The 14,070-nt window shown below is 71.2% G+C and overlaps 2 protein-coding genes across 4 annotated transcripts in view; one reads left to right on the plus strand and one right to left on the minus strand.

The window, feature by feature from the left end:
• UQCRH (ubiquinol-cytochrome c reductase hinge protein) lies at positions 1 to 6,300 on the minus strand. The gene is made up of 4 exons (XM_073644044.1): positions 6,148 to 6,300; positions 6,041 to 6,073; positions 320 to 481; positions 1 to 198 (listed from the first exon to the last, which is right to left on the minus strand). Exons 1-4 carry the CDS (start codon positions 6,190 to 6,192, stop codon positions 166 to 168), a joined length of 273 nt encoding a protein of 90 aa, XP_073500145.1. The 5' UTR covers positions 6,193 to 6,300; the 3' UTR covers positions 1 to 165.
• Positions 6,301 to 6,429: 129 nt separating this feature from the next.
• LRRC41 (leucine rich repeat containing 41) overlaps positions 6,430 to 14,070 on the plus strand; it is a 48,827-nt gene continuing 41,186 nt past the window's right edge. For all 3 annotated transcript variants that reach the window (XM_073644041.1, XM_073644042.1, XM_073644043.1), the window contains exons 1-4: positions 6,430 to 6,693; positions 8,908 to 8,994; positions 9,061 to 9,131; positions 12,766 to 13,735. In XM_073644041.1, the coding sequence (XP_073500142.1) occupies positions 6,591 to 6,693; positions 8,908 to 8,994; positions 9,061 to 9,131; positions 12,766 to 13,735 (1,231 nt within the window). In that variant the 5' untranslated portion in view covers positions 6,430 to 6,590. The remainder of the gene's footprint in view (positions 6,694 to 8,907; positions 8,995 to 9,060; positions 9,132 to 12,765; positions 13,736 to 14,070) is intronic.

Genomic DNA, 14,070 nt, shown 5'->3' on the forward strand with positions numbered 1-14,070 from the left:
TTTACACTTCAGCATCACGTTTATTAAAGATTGCGAAGGGCTCCTGGCCCGAGCGGTCGGTCTCCGTCCCTCAGGGTTCAGGATCATTAAAGAGGAGCTCAGCAACTCAGGCAGAGGCGCAGACGACAGGGGCACACACAGCGGCCAGCCAGGATTAGCAGACGGCTACTTCAGGTGCTTGAAGAGTTTATGAGCCACCTGTACAGAGAGAAGATCATCAGCACCAGCAGAAACCCACCCAGAAGGAGGGCGTTCACACCACATAATCCATACACCACACATCTGCAGCCCCCGCTATCACCTCCGCGCAGTCACTCACACAGTGATCCCGTGCATGCAAGAAGTCAAAGAGCTCCTCGGTGCACTGCTCCTCGGTGTGCGATCGGGAGGTCACCCGCGTCTCGCACATCTCCAGCTGCTCCCGCGCCTTCACGCACTTCTCCGTCTGCGCACAATGTTCTCTGACACTCGTCAGTGGGTCCTGGGGAGAAGAAGGAGTCACTGCGGGAGCGGCAAAGTGCCTGCAAGCAGGGGCGGGGGGAGAACCTCGAGGGGATGAGGAGGGGGTCCGCCCCCAGGGACAGAAAGGGCTGGACTGGGGGGACTGAAAGATAAAGGCTGCTGTCCTCTCCTCCCCCCTCCAGTGATAGAGGCCACTGTCCCCCCCCTCCACTGATAGAGGCCACTGTCCTCCCCCCCCACACTGATAGAGGCCACTGTCCCCCCCCCCACACTGATAGAGGCCACTGTCCCCCCCCACACTGATAGAGGCCACTGTCCCCCCCCACACACACTGATAGAGGCCACTGTCCTCCCCCCACAGATAGAGGCCACTGTCGTCCCCCCCACACTGATAGAGGCCACTGTCCTCCCCCCCCACACTGATAGAGGCCACTGTAATCCCCCCCCACTGATAAAGGCCACTGTAATCCCCCCCCACACTGATAGAGGCCACTGTAATCCCCCCCCACACTGATAGAGGCCACTGTCCCCCCCCCCACACTGATAGAGGCCACTGTCCTCCCCCCACACTGATAGAGGCCACTGTCCCCCCCTCCACTGATAGAGGCCACTGTCCCCCCCACACACACTGATAGAGGCCACTGTCCTCCCCCCACAGATAGAGGCCACTGTCGTCCCCCCCACACTGATAGAGGCCACTGTAATCCCCCCCCACACTGATAGAGGCCACTGTAATCCCCCCCACTGATAAAGGCCACTGTAATCCCCCCCCACACTGATAGAGGCCACTGTAATCCCCCCCCACACTGATAGAGGCCACTGTCCCCCCCCCCACACTGATAGAGGCCACTGTCCTCCCCCCACACTGATAGAGGCCACTGTCCCCCCCCTCCACTGATAGAGGCCACTGTCCTCCCCCCCCCACACTGATAAAGGCCACTGTAATCCCCCCCCCCACACTGATAGAGGCCACTGTCCTCCCCCACCACACTGATAGAGGCCACTGTAATCCCCCCCCACACTGATAGAGGCCACTGTCGTCCCCCACCACACTGATAGAGGCCACTGTAATCCCCCCCCACACTGATAGAGGCCACTGTCCCCCCCCCCCCCACTGATAGAGGCCACTGTCTCCCCCCCACACACACTGATAGAGGCCACTGTCCTCCCCCTCCCCACTGATAGAGGCAACAGTCCTCCCCCCACACTGATAGAGGCCACTGTCCTCCCCCCACACTGATAGAGGCCACTAACCTCTTCCCCCCTTCAATGATAGAGGCCGCTGTCCCTCCCCCACTGATAGAGGCCGCTGTCCCCCCCCCACTGATAGAGGCCGCTGTCGCCCCCCCCACTGATAGAGGCCGCTGTCGCCCCCCCCACTGATAGAGGCCGCTGTCGCCCCCCCCACTGATAGAGGCCGCTGTCCCCCCCCCACTGATAGAGGCCGCTGTCCCCCCCCACTGATAGAGGCCGCTGTCGCCCCCCCCACTGATAGAGGCCGCTGTCCCCCCCCCACTGATAGAGGCCGCTGTCCCCCCCCCACTGATAGAGGCCGCTGTCCCCCCCCCACTGATAGAGGCCGCTGTCCCTCCCCCACTGATAGAGGCCGCTGTCCCTCCCCCAATGATAGAGGCCGCTGTCCCTCCCCCACTGATAGAGGCCGCTGTCCCTCCCCCACAGATAGAGGCAGCTGCCCCCCCACTGTTAGAGGCCGCTGTCGTCCCCCGTCCCCTCCACTGATAGAGGCCACTATCCTCCTTCCCCCCCTTCAATGAGAGGCCGCTGTCCCTCCCCCACTGATAGAAGCCGCTGTCCCCCCCCCACTGATAGAGGCCGCTGTCCCCCCCCCACTGATAGAGGCCGCTGTCCCCCCCCCCACTGATAGAGGCCGCTGTCCCCCCCCCACTGATAGAGGCCGCTGTAATCCCCCCCCCACTGATAGAGGCCACTGTCTCCCCCCCCACACACACTGATAGAGGCCACTGTCCTCCCCCTCCCCACTGATAGAGGCCACTGTCCTCCCCCCACACTGATAGAGGCCACTGTCCTCCTTCCCCCCCTTCAATGATAGAGGCCGCTGTCCCCCCCCCACTGATAGAGGCCGCTGTCGCCCCCCCCACGATAGAGGCCGCTGTCCCCCCCCCCACTGATAGAGGCCGCTGTCCCCCCCCCCACTGATAGAGGCCGCTGTCCCCCCCCCACTGATAGAGGCCGCTGTCCCCCCCCCACTGATAGAGGCCGCTGTCCCTCCCCCACTGATAGAGGCCGCTGTCCTCCGTCACCCCCACTGATAGAGGCCGCTGTCGTCCCCCGTCCCCTCCACTGATAGAGGCCACTATCCTCCTTCCCCCCCTTCAATGAGAGGCCGCTGTCCCTCCCCCACTGATAGAAGCCGCTGTCCCCCCCCCACTGATAGAGGCCGCTGTCCCCCCCCCCACTGATAGAGGCCGCTGTAATCCCCCCCCCACTGATAGAGGCCGCTGTCTCCCCCCCCACACACACTGATAGAGGCCACTGTCCTCCCCCTCCCCACACACACTGATAGAGGCCACTGTCCTCCCCCTCCCCACTGATAGAGGCAACAGTCCTCCCCCCACACTGATAGAGGCCACTGTCCTCCTTCCCCCCCTTCAATGATAGAGGCCGCTGTCCCTCCCCCACTGATAGAGGCCGCTGTCCCCCCCCCACTGATAGAGGCCGCTGTCGCCCCCCCCACTGATAGAGGCCGCTGTCCCCCCCCCCACTGATAGAGGCCGCTGTCCCCCCCCCCCCACTGATAGAGGCCGCTGTCCCCCCCCCACTGATAGAGGCCGCTGTCCCCCCCCCACTGATAGAGGCCGCTGTCCCCCCCCCACTGATAGAGGCCGCTGTCCCCCCCTCACTGATAGAGGCTGCTGTCCCCCCCCCCACTGATAGAGGCCGCTGTCCCCCCCCCACTGATAGAGGCCGCTGTCCCCCCCCCACTGATAGAGGCCGCTGTCCCTCCCCCACTGATAGAGGCCGCTGTCCTCCGTCACCCCCACTGATAGAGGCCGCTGTCGTCCCCCGTCCCCTCCACTGATAGAGGCCACTATCCTCCTTCCCCCCCTTCAATGAGAGGCCGCTGTCCCTCCCCCACTGATAGAAGCCGCTGTCCCCCCCCCCACTGATAGAGGCCGCTGTCCCCCCCCACTGATAGAGGCCGCTGTCCCCCCCCACTGATAGAGGCCGCTGTCCCCCCCCCACTGATAGAGGCCGCTGTCCCCCCCCCACTGATAGAGGCCGCTGTCCCCCGTCCCCCCCCACTGAGAGGCCGCTGTCCCCCCTTCCCCCCACTGATAGAGGTCGCTGTCCCCCCCCCCTGATAGAGGCTGCTGTCCCCCGCCCCCACTGATAGGGGCCACTGTCGTCCCTCCAACTGATAGAGGCCACTGTCGTCCCCCCAACTGATAGAGGCCACTGTCGTCCCCCCAACTGATAGAGGCCACTGTCGTCCCCCCAACTGATAGAGGCCACTGTCGTCCCCCCAACTGATAGAGGCCACTGTCGTCCCCCCAACTGATAGAGGCCACTGTCGTCCCCCCAACTGATAGAGGCCACTGTCGTCCCCCCCAACTGATAGAGGCCACTGTCCCCCGTCTCCCCAACTGATAGAGGCCACTGTCCCCCGTCTCCCCAACTGATAGAGGCCACTGTCCCCAGTCTCCCCAACTGATAGAGGCCACTGTCCCCCGTCTCCCCCACTGATAGAGGCCACTGTCCCCCGTCTCCCCCACTGATAGAGGCCACTGCCCCATCCCCCCCCACTGATAGAGGCCGCTGCCCCCCGTCCCCCCCACAGATAGAGGCCGCTGCCCCCCCATCCCGTCCCCCACTGATAGAGGCCGCTGCCCCCCCCCACTGAGAGAGGCCGCTGTCCCCCGTCCCCCCAACTGATAGAGGCCGCTGTCCCCCGTCCCCCCAACTGATAGAGGCCGCTGTCCCCCGTCCCCCCAACTGATAGAGGCCGCTGTCCCCCGTCCCCCCAACTGATAGAGGCCGCTGTCCCCCGTCCCCCCAACTGATAGAGGCCGCTGTCCCCCGTCCCCCCAACTGATAGAGGCCGCTGTCCCCCGTCCCCCCAACTGATAGAGGCCGCTGTCCCCCGTCCCCCCAACTGATAGAGGCCGCTGTCCCCCGTCCCCCCAACTGATAGAGGCCGCTGTCCCCCGTCCCCCCAACTGATAGAGGCCGCTGTCCCCCGTCCCCCCCACTGATAGAGGCCGCTGTCCCCCGTCCCCCACTGATAGAGGCCGCTGACCCCCCTGTCCCCCACTGATAGAGGCTGCTGTTCTCCCCCGTCCCCCCACTGATAGAGGCTGCTGTCCTCCCCCGTCCCCCCTGATAGAGGCCGCTGCCCCTCCGTCCCCCACTGATAGAGTCCGCTGCCCCTCCGTCCCCCCCTGATAGAGGCCGCTGCCCTCCCCCTGATAGAGGCCGCTGCCCTCCCCCGTCCCCCACTGACAGAGGCCGCTGCCCCACCCGTCCCCCACTGACAGAGGCCGCTGCCCTCCCCCGTCCCCCACTGACAGAGGCCGCTGCCCTCCCCCGTCCCCCACTGACAGAGGCCGCTGCCCCTCCGTCCCCCCCTGATAGAGGCCGCTGCCCCTCCGTCCCCCCCTGATAGAGGCCGCTGTCCTCTCCCGTCCCCCACTGATAGAGGCCGCTGCCCTCCCCGTCCCCCACTGATAAGAGGCCACTGCCCCATCCCCCCCCCACTGATAGAGGCCGCTATAGAGGCCGCTGCCCCCCGTCCCCCCCACAGATAGAGGCCGCTGCCCCCCCATCCCGTCCCCCACTGATAGAGGCCGCTGCCCCCCCCCACTGAGAGAGGCCGCTGTCCCCCGTCCCCCCAACTGATAGAGGCCGCTGCCCTCCCCCGTCCCCCCAACTGATAGAGGCCGCTGCCCCTCCGTCCCCCCCTGATAGAGGCCGCTGTCCTCCCCCGTCCCCCACTGATAGAGGCCGCTGCCCTCCCCGTCCCCCACTGATAGAGGCCGCTGCCCCCCCCCCCGTCCCCCACTGATAGAGGCCGCTGCCCCCCCCCCCGTCCCCCACTGATAGAGGCTGCTGCCCCCCCCCGTCCCCCACTGATAGAGGCTGCTGCCCCCCCTCCGTCCCCCCCTGATAGAGGCTGCTGTCCTCCCCCGTCCCCCACTGATAGAGGCCGCTGCCCTCCCCCATCCCCCACTGATAGAGGCCGCTGCCCTCCCCCGTCCCCCACTGATAGAGGCCGCTGCCCCTCCGTCCCCCCCTGATAGAGGCCGCTGCCCTCCCCCGTCCCCCCCTGATAGAGGCCGCTGCCCCTCCGTCCCCCCCTGATAGAGGCCGCTGCCCTCCCCCGTCCCCCCCTGATAGAGGCCGCTGCCCCTCCGTCCCCCCCTGATAGAGGCCGCTGCCCCTCCGTCCCCCCCTGATAGAGGCCGCTGCCCCTCCGTCCCCCCCTGATAGAGGCCGCTGCCCCTCCGTCCCCCCCTGATAGAGGCCGCTGCCCCTCCGTCCCCCCCTGATAGAGGCCGCTGCCCCTCCGTCCCCCCCTGATAGAGGCCGCTGTCCTCACCACCAGCTCCTGTTCTTCTTCTTCTTCCTCCTCCTGTAATGACAGAACAGACCATTATTTGGGGCGAACTCTATCGTCCGCAGGGATCAGCCGCCGGCCCCGCTCACCTCCTCGGGCTCTCCGGCCACAACCTTCTCCATCTCCAGCACCATGATGTCACCAGCGGCGGCGGAGAACAGAAGGACGCGAGGGTCAGCCGCCGGAAGTGCAACACTCAGCCCCGCCCCGGAAGTGCTGTACTCAGCCCCGCCCCGCCATGAAGCTCTTCCCCTCCCCCCAGTGGTCTGTACTGCTCTGCGGCGGCCATGTTTCTGGTGGCCACTCACGATACCAGCCTCTACGTGTGACCTTCACAACATGGCGGACACAAGGAACACATGACCCGCTCATGATGGCGGATACGTCATGTGATCCAAAGACACAGCTCCTCCTCCGCGAAGATGGCGGCGCTGTGACTGGCAGTCTCGGCTGCTTTGCTCCCTCTTGACTTGTCCGAGGCTCCTGGTTTCGGTTCCCCGTGATATGAGCCGCTGAGCGGGGGGCTCAGGCCATGGAGACATCGCCGGAAGATGCTGGAGGGAGCCCGACCCTGTTCCTGCTGTCCGCCCGGGCCGTCACCGCCAACATGGAGCGTCTGGAGGAAGATGTGTGGGGTGAGGGGCGCCCGTGGGGGTCCCGGGGCGAGTGGGGGGCCTGTGCCGGGGTGGTGGTCCCGGGGCGAGTGGGGGGCTCGTGCCGGGGTGGGGGTCCCGGGGCGAGTGGGGGGCCCGTGCCGGAGTGGGGGAGCCCGTGCCAGGGTGGTGGTCCCAGGGCGAGTGGGGGGCCTGTGCCGGGGCGAGTGGGGGGCCCGTGCCAGAGTGGGGGGCCTGTGCCGGGGTGGGGGGTCCCAGGGCGAGTGGGGGGCCCGTGCCGGGGTGGGGGGTCCCAGGGCGAATGGGGGGCCCGTGCCGGGGTGGGGGTCCCGGGGCGAGTGGGGGAGCCCGTGCCGGGGTGGGGGTCCCGGGGCGAGTGGGGGAGCCCGTGCCGGGGTGGGGGTCCCGGGGCGAGTGGGGGAGCCCGTGCCGGGGTGGGGGTCCCGGGGCGAGTGGGGGAGCCCGTGCCGGGGTGGGGGTCCCGGGGCGAGTGGGGGAGCCCGTGCCGGGGTGGGGGTCCCGGGGCGAGTGGGGGAGCCCGTGCCGGGGTGGGGGTCCCGGGGCGAGTGGGGGAGCCCGTGCCGGGGTGGGGGGCGAGGGGGGGGGCCTCTGCCGGGGTGGGGGTCCCGGGGTGAGGGGGGGCCTGTGCCGGGGTGGGGGACCCGGGGCGAGAGGGGGAGCTCGTGCCGGGGTGGGGGTCCCGGGGCGAGTGGGGGAGCCCGTGCCGGGGTGGGGGGCGAGGGGGGGGGCCTCTGCCGGGGTGGGGGTCCCGGGGTGAGGGGGGGCCTGTGCCGGGGTGGGGGACCCGGGGCGAGAGGGGGAGCCCGTGCCGGGGTGGGGGTCCCGGGGCGAGTGGGGGAGCCCGTGCCGGGGTGGGGGTCCCGGGGCGAGTGGGGGAGCCCGTGCCGGGGTGGGGGTCCCGGGGCGAGTGGGGGAGCCCGTGCCGGGGTGGGGGTCCCGGGGCGAGTGGGGGAGCCCGTGCCGGGGTGGGGGTCCCGGGGCGAGTGGGGGAGCCCGTGCCGGGGTGGGGGTCCCGGGGCGAGTGGGGGAGCCCGTGCCGGGGTGGGGGTCCCGGGGCGAGTGGGGGAGCCCGTGCCGGGGTGGGGGTCCCGGGGCGAGTGGGGGAGCCCGTGCCGGGGTGGGGGTCCCGGGGCGAGTGGGGGAGCCCGTGCCGGGGTGGGGGTCCCGGGGCGAGTGGGGGAGCCCGTGCCGGGGTGGGGGTCCCGGGGCGAGTGGGGGAGCCCGTGCCGGGGTGGGGGTCCCGGGGCGAGTGGGGGAGCCCGTGCCGGGGTGGGGGAGCCCGTGCCGGGGTGGGGGACCCGGGGCGAGAGGGGGAGCCCGTGCCGGGGTGGGGGTCCCGGGGCGAGAGGGGGAGCCCGTGCCGGGGTGGGGGTCCCGGGGCGAGTGGGGGAGCCCGTGCCGGGGTGGGGGTCCCGGGGCGAGTGGGGGAGCCCGTGCCGGGGTGGGGGTCCCGGGGCGAGTGGGGGAGCCCGTGCCGGGGTGGGGGTCCCGGGGCGAGTGGGGGAGCCCGTGCCGGGGTGGGGGTCCCGGGGCGAGTGGGGGAGCCCGTGCCGGGGTGGGGGTCCCGGGGCGAGTGGGGGAGCCCGTGCCGGGGTGGGGGTCCCGGGACGAGTGGGGGAGCCCGTGCCGGGGTGGGGGTCCCGGGGCGAGGGGGGGCCCGTGCCGGGGTGGGGGACCCGGGGCGAGAGGGGGAGCCCGTGCCGGGGTGGGGGACCCGGGGCGAGAGGGGGAGCCCGTGCCGGGGTGGGGGACCCGGGGCGAGAGGGGGAGCCCGTGCCGGGGTGGGGGACCCGGGGCGAGAGGGGGAGCCCGTGCCGGGGTGGGGGACCCGGGGCGAGGGGGGGAGCCCGTGCCGGGGTGGGGGACCCGGGGCGAGGGGGGAGCCCGTCCCGGGGTGGGGGACCCGGGGCGAGGGGGGGAGCCCGTCCCGGGGTGGGGGACCCGGGGGGAGCCCGTGCCGGGACGGCGATCCCGGGGCGAGGGGGGGAGCCCGTGCCGGGGTGGGGGTCCCGGGGCGAGTGGGGGGCCCGTGCCGGGGTGGGGGAGCCTGTGCCGGGGTGGTGGTCCTGGGGCGAGGGGGGGAGCCCGTGCCGGGGTGGCGATCCCCGGGCGAGGGGGGGAGCCCGTGCCGGGGTGGCGATCCCGGGGCGAGTGGGGGGGGGCCCGTGCCAGGGTGGTCCCGGGGCTCGGTTTTTGATGGCGGTGTATTTGCAGGGCTCCCGGCTGTGATCCTCCAGGGTCTCCTCCCTCTGATGAACATCTATTATCTGGAGAGGATAGAGCCGGCGGCTGTGCGGAAGGGTGAGTGCTGCCCCCACTGAGGCCCTGGATACCGGGGACGTGGCTGACGCTGTGTTCTCCCCCCAGGACTTAACACTCAGTCCATCTGGTGCAAGTTGTGGAATGACATCATGAAAAGTAAACCGTCCAGGTTCGGGGTGAGTCCACACTTTGGGGGCTGAGGTTCACCAGGGGTCTATTTAGTAGCTCCTCGGCCGGGGGTGGCGCCCTTCCTCCTCGTCCTCGGCCGGGGGTGGCGCCCTTCCTCCTCGTCCTCGGCCGGGGGTGGCGACCTTCCTCCTCGTCCTCGGCCGGGGGTGGCGACCTTCCTCCTCGTCCTCGGCCGGGGGTGGCGCCCTTCGTCCTCGGCCGGGGGTGGCGCCCTTCGTCCTCGGCCGGGGGTGGCGCCCTTCGTCCTCGGCCGGGGGTGGCGCCCTTCGTCCTCGGCCGGGGGTGGCGCCCTTCGTCCTCGGCCGGGGGTGGCGCCCTTCGTCCTCGTCCTCGGCCGGGGGTGGCGCCCTTCCTCCTCGTCCTCGGCCGGGGGTGGCGCCCTTCCTCCTCGTCCTCGGCCGGGGGTGGCGCCCTTCCTCCTCCTCCTCGGCCGGGGGTGGCGCCCTTCCTCCTCCTCCTCGGCCGGGGGTGGCGCCCTTCCTCCTCCTCCTCGGCCGGGGGTGGCGCCCTTCCTCCTCCTCCTCGGCCGGGGGTGGCGCCCTTCCTCCTCCTCCTCGGCCGGGGGTGGCGCCCTTCCTCCTCCTCCTCGGCCGGGGGTGGCGCCCTTCCTCCTCCTCCTCGGCCGGGGGTGGCGCCCTTCCTCCTCCTCCTCGGCCGGGGGTGGCGCCCTTCCTCCTCGGCCGGGGGTGGCGCCCTTCCTCCTCCTCCTCCTCCTCGGCCGGGGGTGGCGCCCTTCCTCCTCCTCCTCCTCCTCCTCGGCCGGGGGTGGCGCCCTTCCTCCTCCTCCTCCTCCTCCTCCTCCTCGGCCGGGGGTGGCGCCCTTCCTCCTCCTCCTCCTCCTCGGCCGGGGGTGGCGCCCTTCCTCCTCCTCCTCGGCCGGGGGTGGCGCCCTTCCTCCTCCTCCTCGGCCGGGGGTGGCGCCCTTCCTCCTCCTCCTCCTCCTCGGCCGGGGGTGGCGCCCTTCCTCCTCCTCCTCCTCCTCGGCCGGGGGTGGCGCCCTTCCTCCTCCTCCTCGGCCGGGGGTGGCGCCCTTCCTCCTCCTCCTCCTCCTCGGCCGGGGGTGGCGCCCTTCCTCCTCCTCCTCGGCCGGGGGTGGCGCCCTTCCTCCTCCTCCTCGGCCGGGGGTGGCGCCCTTCCTCCTCCTCCTCGGCCGGGGGTGGCGCCCTTCCTCCTCCTCCTCCTCCTCGGTCGGGGGTGGCGCCCTTCCTCCTCCTCGGCCGGGGGTGGCGCCCTTCCTCCTCCTCGGCCGGGGGTGGCGCCCTTCCTCCTCCTCGGCCGGGGGTGGCGCCCTTCCTCCTCCTCGGCCGGGGGTGGCGCCCTTCCTCCTCCTCCTCCTCGGCCGGGGGTGGCGCCCTTCCTCCTCCTCCTCCTCGGCCGGGGGTGGCGCCCTTCCTCCTCCTCCTCCTCGGCCGGGGGTGGCGCCCTTCCTCCTCCTCGGCCGGGGGTGGCGCCCTTCCTCCTCCTCGGCCGGGGGTGGCGCCCTTCCTCCTCCTCGGCCGGGGGTGGCGCCCTTCCTCCTCCTCCTCCTCGGCCGGGGGTGGCGCCCTTCCTCCTCCTCCTCCTCGGCCGGGGGTGGCGCCCCTCCTCCTCCTTCCTCGGTCGGGGGGTGGCGCCCGGCCCTCCTCGTCCTCCTCCTCCCCCCCTCCTGGGTCGGGGGTGGCGCCCGGCCCTCCTCGTCCTCCTCCCCCCCTCCTCGGCTGGGGGGTGGCGCCCCTCCTCCTTCCTCGGCTGGGGGGTGGCGCCCCTCCTCCTTCCTCGGCTGGGGGGTGGCGCCCCTCCTCCTTCCTCGGCTGGGGGGTGGCGCCCCTCCTCCTTCCTCGGCTGGGGGGTGGCGCCCCTCCTCCTTCCTCGGCTGGGGGGTGGCGCCCCTCCTCCTTCCTCGGCTGGGGGGTGGCGCCCCTCCTCCTTCCTCGGTCGGGGGGTGGCGCCCCTCCTCCTTCCTCGGTCGGGGGGTGGCGCCCCTCCTCCTTCCTCGGTCGGGGGGTGGCGCCCCTCCTCCTTCCTCGGTCGGGGGGTGGCGCCCCTCCTCCTTCCTCGGTCGGGGGGTGGCGCCCCTCCTCCTTCCTCGGTCGGGGGGGTGGCGCCCCTCCTCCTTCCTCGGTCGGGGGGTGGCGCCCCTCCTCCTTCCTCGGTCGGGGGGTGGCGCCCCTCCTCCTTCCTCGGTCGGGGGGTGGCGCCCCTCCTCCTTCCTCGGTCGGGGGGTGGCGCCCTTCCTCCTCCTCGGCCGGGGGTGGCGCCCTTCCTCCTCCTCCTCCTCGGCCGGGGGTGGCGCCCTTCCTCCTCCTCCTCCTCGGCCGGGGGTGGCGCCCTTCCTCCTCCTCCTCCTCGGCCGGGGGTGGCGCCCCTCCTCCTCCTTCCTCGGTCGGGGGGTGGCGCCCCTCCTCCTTCCTCGGTTGGGGGGTGGCGCCCGGCCCTCCTCGTCCTCCTCCCCCCCTCCTGGGTCGGGGGTGGCGCCCGGCCCTCCTCGTCCTCCTCCCCCCCTCCTCGGCTGGGGGGTGGCGCCCCTCCTCCTTCCTCGGCTGGGGGGTGGCGCCCCTCCTCCTTCCTCGGCTGGGGGGTGGCGCCCCTCCTCCTTCCTCGGCTGGGGGGTGGCGCCCCTCCTCCTTCCTCGGCTGGGGGGTGGCGCCCCTCCTCCTTCCTCGGCTGGGGGGTGGCGCCCCTCCTCCTTCCTCGGCTGGGGGGTGGCGCCCCTCCTCCTTCCTCGGCTGGGGGGTGGCGCCCCTCCTCCTTCCTCGGCTGGGGGGTGGCGCCCCTCCTCCTTCCTCGGCTGGGGGGTGGCGCCCCTCCTCCTTCCTCGGCTGGGGGGTGGCGCCCCTCCTCCTTCCTCGGCTGGGGGGTGGCGCCCCTCCTCCTTCCTCGGCTGGGGGGTGGCGCCCCTCCTCCTTCCTCGGCTGGGGGGTGGCGCCCCTCCTCCTTCCTCGGCTGGGGGGTGGCGCCCCTCCTCCTTCCTCGGCTGGGGGGTGGCGCCCCTCCTCCTTCCTCGGCTGGGGGGTGGCGCCCCTCCTCCTTCCTCGGTCGGGGGGTGGCGCCCCTCCTCCTTCCTCGGTCGGGGGGTGGCGCCCGGCCCTCCTCGTCCTCCCCCCCCCTCCTGGGTCGGGGGTGGCGCCCGGCCCTCCTCGTCCTCCTCCCCCCCTCCTGGGTCGGGGGTGGCGCCCGGCCCTCCTCGTCCTCCTCCCCCCCCCCCTCCTGGGTCGGGGGTGGCGCCCGGCCCTCCTCGTCCTCCTCCCCCCCTCCTGGGTCGGGGGTGGCGCCCGGCCCTCCTGGGTCGGGGGTGGCGCCCGGCCCTCCTGGGTCGGGGGTGGCGCCCGGCCCTCCTGGGTCGGGGGTGGCGCCCGGCCCTCCTGGGTCGGGGGTGGCGCCCGGCCCTCCTGGGTCGGGGGTGGCGCCCGGCCCTCCTGGGTCGGGGGTGGCGCCCGGCCCTCCTGGGTCGGGGGTGGCGCCCGGCCCTCCTGGGTCGGGGGTGGCGCCCGGCCCTCCTCGTCGTCCTCCTCCTCCTCGTCGTCCTCCTCCTCCTCGTCCTCCTGGGTCGGGGGTGGCGCCCGGCCCTCCTCCTCCTCGCCCCTCCCGTCACAGTCTGGGTATTATCAGTGTCCGTTGACTCTCCTCCATCGTTGCTTGCAGACGGTGACCTGCTGGAGGAAGCGGTTCCTGGAGGCGTTCTTCCACAATGTCCTGCGCGGGATTCTGGACGTGTCGTCTGACCGCCGCCTGAGCGACCAGCGCTTCTGCCCTCTTCTCCACAGCTCACACCATGTCTCGGAGCTGACCATCTGTAACAAGCAGCAGGGGGTGACGGAGCTGCCCCCCGCCGTGCTGCAGTGCCTCGCCCAGTCTGTGGAGACCCTGAAGTTCCTGCACCTGCGCTCCTCTGACCCCGGCACCCAGAAGTCCCTGCGCCGGCTCCTGCACCATCTCATCCACCACGGGCGGGTGCACAAGGTGTCGGTGCTGTCCTGGCCTTGTCCTGACAACCAGCTGCTGGTCCTGATCCTGAGTATCAGCGCCGGTTACTGGGAGCCTGACCCTGACTCCCCTTGTAGTCTCTGCAGCCAGACCACCCACGACACTGAGCCTGGAGGAGACCCCAGAAGCTGCGTTCCCCCAGGCAGAGCGGAGGAGAGCAGCGGCCTTAGTGCCTTGTTAAGCCTGCAACCCCTTAATATCAGCCAGAATGTTGTCAGCGCCTCAGAGCAGAGCATCGCGCCTCCTGTGAAACGGGCCGCAAGAAGCCCCCTGTCCAGGAAGGGAACGGCTCAACACATGCCCCCAGACGGGACGTCATCACCTACCTCACAGACAGGACTGGATCCAGCGTACAAGGGCCCCGCGGGGGGCCACACCTCTGATCACAGTGACTTGTATGATTTCATCTTTAGTGTCTCCACCCTGGGGGAGGGGAACGCCCCTGAGACGCCACCTGAAGAGGAGAAGGCGATTGTCGGGGCATCTCCATTATTTGAAGTCATCCACTACCGGAGTGTCAGAGCTTTGAATCTACACAACATCCCCCTTACTTTACCCTCCTGCCGCTCTCTGTGCCACCTGCTGTGCTCCTGGACTGCCCTAGAACGGCTGACCATGGCGTACAATGGTGAGGATCGCACCTGCAACTCTGCTGCATCACCAAGTAGAGGAGCTCGACGGTTCAACCACCCACCCGCAATCAGTGCCGCTCGCAACGATAGCGCAAATGGGGGGGGGGAGTAGCTGCAGAGTCGTGTTGTGTCGTCCTGTGTTGGAAGCAGGAAATATGAGCAGGCGTAAGGTCTGAGCCATGGTGATCTCCAAACTGTGTGCGCCGGGTCTCGTGGGGTGTTGCCGGTATGCAGGGGGGTCTCGGCGTACACCGGGTCTCGTAGGGGGGGTCTCGGCGTGCGCTGGGTCTCGGGCGTGCTCGGCGTGCGCCGGGTCTCGGGCGTGCTCGGC

Source organism: Phyllobates terribilis, unplaced genomic scaffold (genome assembly GCF_046119375.1).
Source record: "Phyllobates terribilis strain yellow unplaced genomic scaffold, ASM4611937v1 Scaffold_8__6_contigs__length_399053987, whole genome shotgun sequence".
Lineage (NCBI taxonomy): Eukaryota > Metazoa > Chordata > Amphibia > Anura > Dendrobatidae > Phyllobates > Phyllobates terribilis.

Excerpts from the sequence above, each read along its gene's own strand:
- UQCRH (XM_073644044.1), bottom strand. The coding sequence starts at position 6,192 with ATGGTGCTGGAGATGGAGAAGGTTGTGGCCGGAGAGCCCGAGGAG. Across the intron at positions 6,074-6,147 it reads TGGCCGGAGAGCCCGAGGAG|GAGGAGGAAGAAGAAGAAGA; the intron begins GTGAGCGGGGCC and ends CTGTCATTACAG. Across the intron at positions 199-319 it reads TGCATGCACGGGATCACTGT|GTGGCTCATAAACTCTTCAA; the intron begins GTGAGTGACTGC and ends CTCTCTGTACAG.